This window comes from Typopeltis vanoorti, chromosome 5, assembly GCF_054136105.1.
Source record: "Typopeltis vanoorti isolate ZY-2024b chromosome 5, IOZ_Tvanoo_1.0, whole genome shotgun sequence".
NCBI lineage: Eukaryota > Metazoa > Arthropoda > Arachnida > Uropygi > Thelyphonidae > Typopeltis > Typopeltis vanoorti.
The window spans coordinates 16423742-16438072 of record NC_143553.1 but is presented as its reverse complement, the minus strand read 5'-3'; the positions used below and the strand labels follow the sequence as shown (position 1 = coordinate 16438072).

At 36.1% G+C, this 14331-nt stretch overlaps 1 protein-coding gene across 2 annotated transcripts in view; it reads left to right on the top strand.

The window, feature by feature from the left end:
* Nucleotides 1–14331, top strand: part of LOC150106249 (agrin-like) — a 199639-nt gene that overhangs the window by 108203 nt on the left and 77105 nt on the right. Inside the window, exons 12-17 of one of the 2 annotated variants that reach the window (XM_090392266.1) lie at nucleotides 3913–4056; nucleotides 5508–5750; nucleotides 7313–7477; nucleotides 10963–11161; nucleotides 11340–11552; nucleotides 12365–12489. In XM_090392266.1, coding sequence (XP_090248392.1) covers nucleotides 3913–4056; nucleotides 5508–5750; nucleotides 7313–7477; nucleotides 10963–11161; nucleotides 11340–11552; nucleotides 12365–12489 — 1089 coding nt within the window. The remainder of the gene's footprint in view (nucleotides 1–3912; nucleotides 4057–5507; nucleotides 5751–7312; nucleotides 7478–10962; nucleotides 11162–11339; nucleotides 11553–12364; nucleotides 12490–14331) is intronic. The other variant, XM_090392268.1, reaches the window with a different exon arrangement.

Genomic DNA, 14331 nt, shown 5'->3' with positions numbered 1-14331 from the left:
CTGGACTCGAGACAAACTGATACTACAACAGTTCTTCGCTACTGAGAACCGCTACAAATTTCTTCTTTATAGCTTTCATTTATTTAGTGTGCTGTGCCACTCACGAAATAGTTGGATCAGTTGGCCAATTCAAATATCCTGTACAGTGTATTAATTCCATCGAACGGCCTCTTACACTCCTGCTAACCGAGGTTTATTTTAGAAATATGCTCATTAACATGAAAGGCTTTTTTAATGATGACATTCACATTGAAAAAGATAGAAATGAGTTTCTGTCTCTTTTTAATGAGAATATGATCGTTAACGAAAATGTTGCAATAATCATGAGAACGCACATCCACATAAATATACAGCAGCAATATATTACAGCAGTTCTCAGCAAAGGACATTTACTAATCGATAAATAAAAAAGCTTTCCGATTCCGTTTATATGCAGTTTTATTTCACTACTCGTTATAGGGTATTGGGCTCATAATACACTGCTCGAAAAGAAGTCAACGGGCACCATGGATGTTTGTTCCTCACATCATGGTGCGTGATGTGAGGAACAAACATCCATGGTGCCCACTTTAATAAGATGTAGGATCTCCTTTCGCTGCGATGACTTCAGCAATCCTATGAGGCATACTTTCCACAAGCGTACGATAGCAATCAATGGGAATTTTGGACCATTCTTCCTGTAGGCGTACAATGAAGTCCTGGACTGTTGTTAGGCAGACGTCACTTGACCTCACCAGTTCATCTCACAGATATTCAATAGATTTGAGATCAGGGCTCTGTGAAAGCCATTCAAGTGTGGTGACATTCATGTCCACAAACCACGAAGTTACAGCAGTAGCCGTATGACACGCTGCATTGTCTTGCTGAAAGAGACAATGGTCATTTTTATACAAACACCGCAAAGTAGAAAGCATTGCATTATCCATAATGTTTTGATACCTCCGGAGTTCAATGTTCGTGGCACCAGAAACAGAGGTCCGAGGCCAAACCAGGAAAAATACGCACTTTGGTAAGAGACGTTCACCTGGCATTCGCCACACCCATACCGGTCCATCTGCTCGATAGAGGGTGCAGCGTGATTCCTCGCTCTATAACACGACTTTTCACGTTTCCACGTCCTACTGTACACGGTCTTTGCACCACTGAAGACGACGCTACATGTTGGTTCTGGTAATGTGAGACTTGCATATTGAGGTCCTACCATGGAAACCAATGTTGTGAAGGAACCTCGGTTCTCATATTCATGTTCCTACCTTGACCGAAACTTCTCATTCAGTGTGTCGGCCGACATATAGCAGTTTTTACATATTGTCCTTAGCATTCTACGGTCATGTTCGGTGAGTATGGTGGATCTTTCACTACGGGTAGCACTTGCAGTTGACTCCCTGCGCTTCCAGCTCAGCATGGTATTACTGATTGTTGACCTGGGATGGTCTAATTTGTCAAGAATTTGCCGAACAGATAGACCTCCAACTTAGCATTATTCTCGCAGCCATTTCACTCAGACAAAGTTGCGGTGACTTTGGATCATCATATTCCTCCAACTTATATCGGCTACAAACACTTGATTCGTTACATAGAACGATGCGTCTTCCACACGCGAGTGTCCGTTGACTTCTTATCAAGCAGTGTATACCAAAAGGTTGATGGATGAACTGCTTCTGAGCAGCCTATAGAAGATGGACTGTATTCAATTTTATGATGGACAAGCTTCATTGTTAGATGATATTGTCCTGAAAGCAGATAATTCTGAAGATCTGGAAGAAAGGCTAAATCAGCTAAATGAAGCCGTCAGAGAAATTGGATTAAAAATAAATAGAGAAAAAAAACAAAAATAATGATGAATAAATACATAAGCCATAGAACTATGAAAGTTGAAAACCATGAAATAGAACAAGTTACTCCATATGTATATTTGGGCCAATTGTTATCCTTTGAGGAGTGCCAGAGAAAAGAGATTGAACGAAGAATTCACCTTGGATGGATGGCTTATGGGAAAATGAGAGACACATTCAGAAGTGATATCCCTATGAGTCTAAAAAGGAAAGCTTTCGACTAGTGCCTACTTCCTATCCTAACATACGGAGGAGAAACATGGACTTTAACAGAAGCCCTAAACAAAAAGCTGAGAACAACACAACATCGCATGGAAAGAAGTATGCTAAAAAATAACATTAAGAGATAGGAAGACAAATATCTGGATAAGATCTCAAACAGGTGTCATGGATTAATAAAGATAAAAAGCCAAAAGGCTAGTTTTCTGGCACCTTAATATAGAAAATAAGGGGATAAAACATCCTTTGTTTTTTATAGCCAGTAAGTAAAACTAAAGATCGATAACTACGATCTATATAAGTTTCATGCCGAAAAACTATCGGCGAAGGCAATTCGAAGTAAAGGTGGAGCAAGCTCCCTCACTATTCTTGATATTTTCTCATAATGTAAAACACAGCTCCTAGGAGATGTAATACTGTCATTACTTTATGAGGAGAGGTCACTACCCAGACCGGTTTCAACCTTTTTTGAGGTCTCATCAGTGAGTAGGTAGACCTAGAAGATATCAAAGCTTAGTGAAAAGAACTTACATACCTTCACTATACGAATGCTATAAAGGTGTAATTATATTTTAATAAAGATAAAAAGCCAAAAGGCTAGTTTTCTGGCACCTTAATATAGAAAATAAGGGGATAAAACATCCTTTGTTTATTTATAGCCAGTAAGTAAAACTAAAGATCGATAACAGTAATACATCTCCTAGGAGCTGTGTTTTACATTATGAGAAAATATCAAGAATAGTGAAGGAGCTTGCTCCACCTTTACTTCGAATTGCCTTCGCCGATAGTTTTTCGGCATGAAACTTATATAGATCGTAGTTATCGATCTTTAGTTTTACTTACTGGCTATAAAAAAACAAAGGATGTTTTATCCCCTTATTTTCTAGGTGTCATGGATATTGTAAAATATATTAAACAGGCTAAGTGGAGATGGGCTGGCCGTATTGCCAGACGCAGTGAGGGGAGATGGACTAGAAAAACAATAGAGTGGAGACCAATGGATGGAGCAAGACAAAGAGGAAGACTGAGAAGAAGGTGGATAGATGAACTGGAACAAATTGCAGGAGTGAGATGAATGGGAGAGGCAGAAAATCGAGTTATCTGGAAAATCATGGGGGAGACCTTCGTCCAGCAGTGGACAGAACCAAAAGTTTGAAGAAAAAGAAAAGGAAGTTGGGCTGTTGTATCGTTGTGATGATGACAACGTGAATCACTCTCATCTTGAACATTATAATGATCAATACTGCGCTAAACGTTCTTTTCGTTGAACTTCCAGTGTCACACCATATATTACATAAATCTCTTTTTCTAATTTTAGTCTTTTCTCTCTTATTATGCAATAATGAAAATCTTCGCTGATATTCTCTTCCTTTCCAAAGAGTTGCGAAGTTTATGGGCGAATCTTGGATTTTAAAAACAAAAAAACTTATTTCCAGGGAAATCAATCGAAATTAATTAGTGCTTCCATCAAATCAACACATAATATTTACTTATTTTGCCAAAAATATTATTATTTCTACCTTCACGATGGGAAAAGTGAAAAGTGAAAAAAATAGGGGTGAACATCGAAAGCTATGAAGTCATAGTTCGGTTGTTATTTCAAATAGCAATTTCAGATTTCAAAGTTAACTTACTGTACGATACAAGAAAAAAAAATTTTGTCAAAAAAATTTAATCTCGCTTTATTTCCGCTAAAAATGTTTTTAGCAGAAATAAAGCGAGATTAAAGTTTGTCCTATTAAGTTCGTTTTATTATTTCCTGACATTATTATTCTGTTTAATTGTTTTCATATCATAGTTCTTCATGGCTGTGTATAGTCCACTTTTCTGATTTATGTGTTTGTGTGTGTGTGTATAGCCTGCGGATGCAATTTGTACGGGTCTGTTAGAGATGACTGCGAGCAGATGACTGGACGTTGTGTGTGCAAACACGGAATTCAAGGAATGAAGTGCGACATCTGCCCAGCAGGAACTGTGCTGGGTCCTGAAGGATGCATGGATGGTAAGTTCAACTCATGAATATTATTTAACTACTTTTCAAATTGGACAAAATGATTAAGCCATGTATTAAAAAGTATCGAAAGCAAAAAAAGTGATAATGAATTATCGCATTTAATTAATATTCAGTAGTAGAGAATAATATTTCCAAACAGACAATGAAAAATGGCCAAGAACAACCTCAAGGAGCGCATAATAGAGGAATGCTCTTGAATATATGATATATGAATATATTATTGAATATATGAATAAATGAAAAAGATGCGTAAAGATACATAAAAATTGCATGTAAGATGGAGAAAATATATTGCATGCAAAATTTATTATGAACTTCTGTCTTAGCAGCACGGATAACTACGTCAATAAACCTCAACATTTTGTTCTAAACTATGGCAAGTTAGTTTGCCAAACTATTTGCGTTGCCGTCAATATGGAAGACAGCATTATACATAGATAATATCCAACTATATCTTTGCAGAACTTATTAGTGCAAACACTGTTTGAAGCTCCCTGCCACTTTTGACTCGTGAGCTGCGTCTTCACCACCAAACTTGCAGCTAATTTGGTCTGCAACTGGTGTGTATTACGTTTTGTCGTCCATCTTTTTTTCCCTTGTAATATCACTGCTGCTTTAAATATGGACAGCACAGTCAAACAATTTGTTACTGCATGCAGCGGCGAATTATTGATATGGCATACGGAAATTACTAAACTCCGTTAATCGTTTATCTGGATCCATACCTATCGTTAATATTATCCGTATTTTTGTAACTCTCATTCATCGAAATTAAATTTTGTTGAGGAAGTGTTTTCGGAATTTTTTTTTTTTTTTTTGGAAACGAATTTGCTTTAGAAGAAAGTTGTTTCAAGAATAATGCTTGATAACTTCATGGCTACGGTTCAATTCTTAATGCAGACGATTTAAAAAATAATAAATTTCTGTTGAATGTTTTTCATATATAACCAATATGAAAGCTAAGTATTGACCTAATGAAGATTCAAATCTGTTTTTTGATTGATTTACTTAAAAAAAGGAATTAACATACCGTTTACCTTTCAAGCAATTAACATTCCGAACACACTGGTATGTTATATATACTGGCATTCTCTATTTCCCACACGAATATAAACAAGTGAAATTGGCCCCCAAATTATTCATAGACTGCAAGAGCATTACATCCTATTTACTAGAAACTGTCTGCGGTCACACAGTCGTATCACATTTATGTTTTATCATATCTAATATTTTTTCATAGATGATATTATATTCGTATTTATAATAATTCTCTTTGCCGGAAATAGCTAGATTTTTCTTGTAGACCAGAAGCAACGTATACAGTACAGTGATAAAACAATACATAAACTTGAAAAAAGGGTATAATAAATATCAGTAGTTAGTTATTGTTTTCTAAATTCCTATACCCCGCATTAAAACCCGGGACCATCTTTCTTTAGCTTCCCTGTCCAAGTCTATAATCGGATCCTGTGCCCAACTGCAATGTAAGCATGGCGCCACCTGTAAAGAGAAAGACGGCCGAGCTCAGTGTGTGTGTGACTTCAAGTGTTCCTCAGAAGATAACCACGGTCCTATTTGTGGAACAGATGGAAATACCTACAACTCCGAATGTCAATTACAGCTGATCAACTGCCGTTACCAGAAGCCCATAGCTGCCCGAATATATGGACCTTGTCAGTCAGGTTAGTTGCGTATCTGTGTTACACGCTCTTAATGAAAATCCTAACTTGGAATTCTTAGAATCTATCTCTTAATCTGTTTAAATGAACTTTTGTGTTGTCGCAACTGAACCCCAGTTTCTTATTTCACGAACAATATCTGTTTGTTTTATATACCAAACAGACAGATAGACAGTGCTTGTGCATCGAACATTCAAAAATTACGGAAGTGATAGAAATGTCTTGCGTTCGCATTGCTGAAAAATGAAATAAACATGGTCGTGTTCAGAACTGAACTTTTTTTTAACATTTTTCATTAACTCTTTCACTGGTGTGAGTGCTGTCCCAATTGTTCGTTCTCGTCAAAAATCCGGAAACACCGACAGATGCAGACGTGAAAATAATACCTTCCGTAGGTGAACTATCCTCTCGATGATAAAATCGCTATACTATCGTATTAATTAAGAAAATAATTCATTAATTACGGAAGAAAGGCATTGTCCTTCCTCTTACCGGAAGGCAAGATTGTCTTCGTAGTCTAATTATCGTAGTCACTTCTTTCATCTTATGGAATTAGAATGAGAATCGCAAGAGTTCTGACAGCTAATACTACATAATGTTTGGATTCATAAATTCCAGCATCGAATGTATTTTGTAGTGGGGTGCTTTAAAACAGATCTCGTAATGTACTTTGCGAATGTATCGGTTGCCATATCAGTAATTCGTAGGCGAATGCAAAAGAAGACTGTTTGAAACTTTTAGTCAAGGACAGCTTTAAAGAGGCGGATGATGAAACACACACACACACACACACACACACACACACACACACACACACTGCTTCCAGTAGTATCTGCTTCATTCAGTATCAGTATCTGGGACATGTTACGTATCCTTAGTCAAGTTTTGTTGATGCATTCCATCTGGCATTGAGATGTTCTAATAATTTGGTTACTTTCTTTGTGTTGGGGGAGCAGGTGACGCAACATCATCGTTTCCCCAAAACTCCACCATCTACTCTTGAATTAATGCTCACTGTACATACTTCTCCTTCCCGACGCCTTCCAGCCTTTTTATGACGGACGCATCTGAATGATAGTGCATATTTTTGAGAGAAGGTTCTTTCCCCCCCTCTCCTTCCCGTTCCTGTCTCGAAACCTACTTCCAAGTAAGCTATCCTTTGACTTCAGTATTCCAAAAACTGAAGTACATTCCAGAAAACAAAAATTTCAAAAAAGCCAGTGCCACCTAAACAACAGACCAACTTTCACCCTTTATGTGTCGCAGGCAATTATAGTGATTCAAGTGGATTACTCCCATCAAACATAGATTCACTACCGCATTTATAAATCTATCAGAATAGTTTGGTTCTATCAGGCGGTTTAAGAAAATAATAAGGATTAAATAAAATTAAATAATGTAACCTTTTCACTTGGATGGCTCATTTTCTTAATGTTTTTCCTTGTTAATTGTTTGCATATATAATATATTCTATTTCACTTAATTAATTTTATCTTTTGCTAAGAAAATTATCTTCTTCATTTAAAATATTAGAGCATATTGTACAATTTCAAAGTTTCTTTTAGGAGGGACTGCTGGTAGTGACGTTTCTCCAACAGCCGGACCTGTAAGAAGATCGACAGTGCAGAAAACAACAGTTGAGCAGTATGAGTCCAAATCGACACGTGATGTAAGTCAGCCAGAAATATTCTTGAGCACGGGACCGACTACGGCACGACCTCCAGTGGATGGTAAGGAACAAAACTTCGTATTATCTTAATAATAATAACTTGTTAATTTGAGAGAAAACGAAGTTTAAAATGTGCCTGAGTTCATTTCGTATCGGACATTTAATACAACATCCTCAACGATGGAAAACAAAACACCAACTACGTACACTGGTTTTTATTATCCTTGTATGACGCAGACAATGTGAGGTAATGCAGTCCGGCTCTCAGTTCATCTCTATACAAGCGATTTAATCCACAGTTTCTCCCATTCCTGACGGTAGCAATTCCGTTGTTTATCATAATAATTATACTTAAGAAGAAATGCTGGCCTCCGTAGTTCAATCGATTTTGACGAAGCTCTTTGGTTAGAAAGACCTGAGTTTCGAATCTCCTTTAGGAGGAGAAAACCCCCCTTATCCTACGTTATAATTAGGAAAGCCATTCATGGTAGGTTGTGGGGGAAAATATGTATATGTGGAAATGGTTTAGAAAGTAATATAGTTACTTCCGAAGTTCAGTGACGTAAGAAAGCCAATAAAAGGAATTGTTACTTGAGAAAAGATATGGCAAATTAGAAAGTGCACTGAAAGACTACTAGCATTTTTGAAGAATATAGTAGTATTTTTCTTATGTTAAAATAGCTAAAAGAGGCAGATTTTATCATTTGAATATGAAAGGAGAAGGAAGTTACAAAAGAAATTTATTTCTGAAAAAAATGTAATTGAATTCAGTTTCAACTACTTCAAAATACTGGAGTGAGAATTCATCCTCTGTTCCCGTTTCACATATTTTTTTCTTAATAATTTGCAGAAACGAAGCCAAATGAAAGAGTCCGTTTTTTGTCTTTAATAGTGATGCCAAATAACTTTTCACTCGTATGCTCTCAAAAGAGACATTAGTACGTTATATATTCAATAATATATGTTTTATATTTGGTATTACTTTTCACCGTTCGGTAGAATGTCTATACCTTGCAATTTTCATAAATCTAAAAATAGGAGACGTGGCAAATAAATAAGGGAGGAAGTAAAGGGATGAGGGAAATAAATAAGCGAGAGAGAGACCTGTCGATTGCATACGTTCATGTGCTGATTTTCTTCTTGAAGGAAAGAAAAAATCTCGAGCAGATAGAAAACTGGGGCTATATTGAAAACGGGTGATAACACGTCCATAAACAGGGAATAAAATTGGTGAGGACTTTGTGTAAGATTTTATTTACTTTAAAAATCACTGCTCCTGTGGTCTGTATACGCTGATTCTTTACCCATGAGACATTAGAATTACTTTGTTCCTTGTATGGGAACAGGCGTTTCAGAAAAGTAATGTTTCCATTGTGACGTATACAAAGAAATATGCAAAATAAAAAAAGTTTTTGAAGTTTCTACTTTAATTTCATATACTATTTCTCCATACAATCTACCTCCCCACTGCGTTCGCCTGCTGGTCACTTTCTAAACGGATATGCCATTGAGATATGCTTTAAATTTTGGAAATCGGATGGAGACAAGTTCTCGTGTAGAGTGGATGTTCCAGAATTGCAAAACCGATCTTTTCGAGATTGAACTGGAATCTGTTGACTCTTGATTACTTCCAAAGTTAAAGTCACATCTGAAGAGTATTCATTTTGAAAATGATGAAACAGTTCAATGCAGTGCTTAAGAATATCCTGAAGTCCTTAGGGACTTCAGGCTATCTTTTTTTTTATTTCACTGACATATTTGTTTTGGGTAGGATGCTATCATAATGGAGGCATTAGTTTCGGAACTCCCCGTATGATTTTATGAAAGAACTGGTATCTGTGTTTGTCTGCTGCAAGTCGTATTTCATTCGGTAATTTCTCACTCAGCAGGTGTATATAATAAATGATTCGTGGTTATGATTTAATAATGATGTCACAATTTTATATTTTCATTTGATCAATGACATTCCTTCAGTGTTTACATCTCTTGGACCTACAAGAGAATTTTCTAAATTAAAGTGTTTTAATTCACTTAACTACCGTTTGAGCACCATTTCGTTCCTGGAAAGATATTTCGGGTGTCAAACATTTCCCATGTGTTACATTCATTTTAGAATTCAATGCATGTAAACCTTTCTTAATCTCGAAAAGTCTTTGCTAATTCCCTACCTGGAATGCTGATTGGTAAATCAGTTTTATCAATGTAATTCAAGTGGAAATTCAAATAGAAGTCACTTCTTTATTTTGTACGTTCTGCCAACTGAAATGGCTCATCTCCTTAGGATGCAGTGCATATCGTAGTGACGTGAAATTTATGAAATAGCTAATTGCAACGTAGCTCTTTCTGTAGAAAAATGTTAATATATGTTAAATAGCGCACAATCAAGGAGCTCATGGGTTTCGTCCACCCTTATTTTGTGGACATTTGCAAATACCTTTAATATTAACACTTTCTGTTCCTGATTGAAACTAAAACTAGCCATCGTAATTTAGCAGCGTTTGTTCTAAAACATTAAAAGATACCTTTTTTACAACCTCGAACTACTCTCGTCAAAGATAATAACTCCAGTAATTAACTATCTTTATCAAATTAACTTCTATGAAGCGAAGAAAGACCTCTTTATATCGAAATTAGCATTCTTTAACTTACGGTAGTTTGGTCATTAATTTACTGATCCCGGATGTTCGGAAATACTAACACCACTGTTTGATCGCATAGTTCATTAAGTCCACCATGAATAATTCGTAATAAATCTCCCTGCCTGTTATTTGCAGATAAGTTTGGAGCTATGATTGATTTTCATTGATATCACGTTTCAACAAGTTCAGAATTTTTATGTTGTGGATTTTCATATTATGATGATTTCAATGTGCCATTTCTCTCTTTCTCTCTCTCTCTCTCTCTCTCTCTCTCTCTCTCAAACATGTAGGACAGGTCATAGAAGCACAGAAAAGGAACTAATTTTTAAGAATGCAAACTTAATAACTTAAACTAAACAAGTTCAACATGTCAAGTTTATGTACATTTTCGATAGATGGTTACCGATTTTTAAGTTTTTCCCTTTTTATTTTCACTAGACATTTTCCTCCAGACAGACTGCCCTTCCCTCCACGTTATGCTTCATGATTCCATTTTTCAGTTTATTTTCAGTTCATTACTATGTTTATTTTAAATTGGTTCTTAATTTTATTTTGTCTCTCTTTGTTTTATTAAATTTGTTTCCATTTTTTTTTTCATTTGATTTGTCTAATTGATGTCAGTTCTCTTTTACCAAAATGTTCCTTTGTATCACTCTTCCTTCCACTTTTTTCGCAAAAATTCACAGGTATTCATAAATACCTATGCCCACCGGCGGGATAATCCGCAGCCTGTTGGTTAGAGAGAGAGAGAAAGAGAGAGAGAGAGATGGTATGCTAGCCACGACCTAGTTGGCCGTGGCCAACGGAATAACTAGATCGGAAAGTCATTGCCTATTAATTATTAAGTAGTTTGTTATGAATTCCGTATTGCACTATAAATTTCTCTCTCGTTTCTCAATAATTTCAGATGTCCCAGTTGATATCCCTTCATTTTCTGGTCACTCGTATTTGGAGTTACCGCGACTACAAGCTTACACCAGATTATCTTTAGAACTCGAATTTCGTACTTTTGCAAACGATGGCATACTGCTGTATAACGGACAGACAGCTACAGGCGCAGGTGATTTTGTATCACTCTCTTTGAAAGATGGCTTTGTTGAGTTCAGGTAGGATAATCGTCTTTAAGAAGTAAACTTAAGCTGGCAGTAAATGTCCATAAATTCAAAGTTTTTTATTTATTTTATTTTATTTTTTAATTTGAATTTTTGAAGTTATTTTGAATAATTTTATTTTGCTTAGCAGAAAAGCAATTTTAAATATTTGTTTTATGCTGTTTCTACTTAGATACAATCTTGGTAGTGGACCCGTAGTACTCAGGTCGCCCCAGAGACTTTTGCCTGGCAGATTCCACCGCTTAGTTGCCAAACGGTATTTGAGGGATGGCGTGCTTACTCTTGACGGTCAAGGCGATGTAGCAGGACATTCTGAAGGAACATTGAAGTCTTTGGATTTAGGAGAAAATTTGTTCTTAGGATACGTTCCCACCGAGAGTAAAGGGTAAATATGATCTCTTTCATGTAGAATAAAGCGAACTTAATTTACTCAAAAGATAGATATCTACTTTGTGCACTGTGCACGATGATGAAGTCATCAGAACCGTTCTAGTACCATCCGTGTAGTTATACAATGTAATTATATGAGATTATTGCACTGAGAAATACAATGGAACTCGAGTATTTCCTGCAAATGGTCACTGTGGTATCTTATTTAAAAATTATAGTATTGTTTAATTGAGGGCTAAATATCATCTACTACCAAAAACATTCGCAAATATGCATACCAGAGTAGGGTTCGAACCTGCAGCCTTTTGGAACCTGTCTATTCAACCAATCAGGATATCAATAAACTCAAGAAATATATATATATATATATATATTTCTTGATTTGTGTGTATATATATATATATATATATATATATATATATATATATATATATATATATATATATATATATACACACACACAAAGTATACTAGTACGTTTATTCTGACCTAGAGTAGAATGAATGTTTTTTTCCCATTAGGATGATATTAATAATTGGATTCTATATCTTTCAATAGACAGTTAATTATAAACAGTAATTTTTAATGATTTCACTTCCTGATATGAAATAACTACGAGGAACAGATTTGTGTATTAATATCAGAGAACAACAATTGGTCTCTGATTTACTGATACACAAATGTAATATGATATTTACATGAATAATTCATACAACAATTTCATATAATGATTTTCATATGATATTAAATAAATATAACAATTTTATGTACATATATATATATATATTGTTACACTCTTTCACTTAGGGTGTTTGAGAATATCGGTGTTAAGAAAGGCCTCGTTGGCTGTATACGACGATTACGAGTAGGAAGAAAAGAAGTGAACTTGCATTTCCCAAACTCCAAAGATATCATCCAGGGAGAAGAAATACGTAAGCTTAGTTTTGTTTGGTTTATTATTAAGAATTTCTGAAATATATGCAGCAGTGTTATTTTCTTACTTGTTCTGGAATACGAAGCTATATCTCATACCTAACAAGAGATAATAATTAACTGCAATTAAATTTCTTTGCATTTCATCTGATGCCGGCCTGGTTGGCCGAGTGGTTAGCCTATCTGCTCTCCAGCCAAGAGACTGCGCGTTCGAGTCCCGCCAAGGGCATGGATATTTGTGATCGTCTTCTTTGCGGAAAGGGCATCTGCGACCCTACCACTTCTTGTAGTAGAAGGCTTCACTGCACAAATCCAATGAGTTACGGGGTGACCATATGCGTCAAAATGACGTCACATACGAATAACCAACTTCCACCTGATAATAATTTTATGATATTTGTACAGTCACCCTCCCTTTATTTATTTTTTTATGTCATCCTCATACACAAGAGGTCAAAAGACCTATAATATGTATGAAGTGCCATTTGGGAAAATGATTAGGGAGAGGAATATGATAATTGGTTTCCTGAAGAACTGGAGATTATGTGCAAGAGGAAAACGGAATGTGGGACAATGATCTAAAGGAAAAGGATATGTAAAATGAAGGAGGAGGATGAGAAGATTGATTCAGTGGGTTTGAAACTGAACGGTATATTGATGCTGACCAGCATCTGCCATGTTCTTGCATGATTAGGAGGAATACTGTGACCATTCCACTAGAAAAGATACATGAGAAAAGCGATTGTAAGGACTCAGTGAGAGAGAGGGATCATTGTTGAGTGAATACGTCTCTTCCCGATATAATCAAGCTCTCTGGCAATATCTAAGGTTGGAAGGTATTTATAAAGTGTTGGGAGTTGATAAAAAAAAAAGTAATGCTTAGAACAATAACGAAAGCCGATATTTTTGGAGATTGAATAAGCTATGGACGCGGCTTGTTTATTTTAGGCAAGCTAGATGTGAATATGGAGGGGAGAAATGCTCTTGGTTAGAGGGCAGATTGTTATGAGAAGTGTGCGTAAGAGAGAGAGAGAGAGAAATATCGTCTGTCTTCCTAGGGAAATAAGGTAGGATTGAGTTTTTGCAGCATCAAAATTTATAAATTGCCTTCAACCTACTTGAAAATGGCTACAATGGCATGTAACGCATTGGCCATAGAAAATCGTAAAGGTTAGGTCATCGAAGTACTACACGTTTTGTGAATGATGAACAGAAATGGAATGTATTATCATCAGCAACGCTATGAATATATTAGAGATTAATGAGTGAAGATCATTGATATATAGGAGAAAGAGCGTTGTTTTACTAAGCACTGTTGGAAAAATTGGATCGAAGGAAACATTCGCCATTACACGGAGTGAACCGCCGGAGAGGAAGCTGGAAATCCACTCATAAAAGTAGAATCAAAATCATAAGATGGCAGCTTGAAAAGAAAACCGCGATGTCTGAATCGATGAGATTTCTTGGAAATCCTGCAGTTCAACTTCTATACTTCTTAGCTGCAACTCATCAGCTATCATCAATAACACTCTTCCCACTTTTTATTCTCCCTGTCACTCCTGAACACGCTATGCCCGTCACATTCAATCCCACTAGCTTTATCTTCTTCTGTCAGCCATGTTTCACTAATAGCAACAACCTGTTGTCTGGAAGTGCCAATCAAGGCCAAAAACTCCTCCTTCTTGTTCTTAATACTCCTGGCATTAGTGTACATGAATTGCAGAAGCCCGTTAGTCCCATCCCAACTTTGATGCCTTATACTAACTCTCCCATTCTGATTTGTTGTTCCTTGCTCGGGCATATTATACTCATTCATACACTCAACTGCCTCCCTAAAGTCT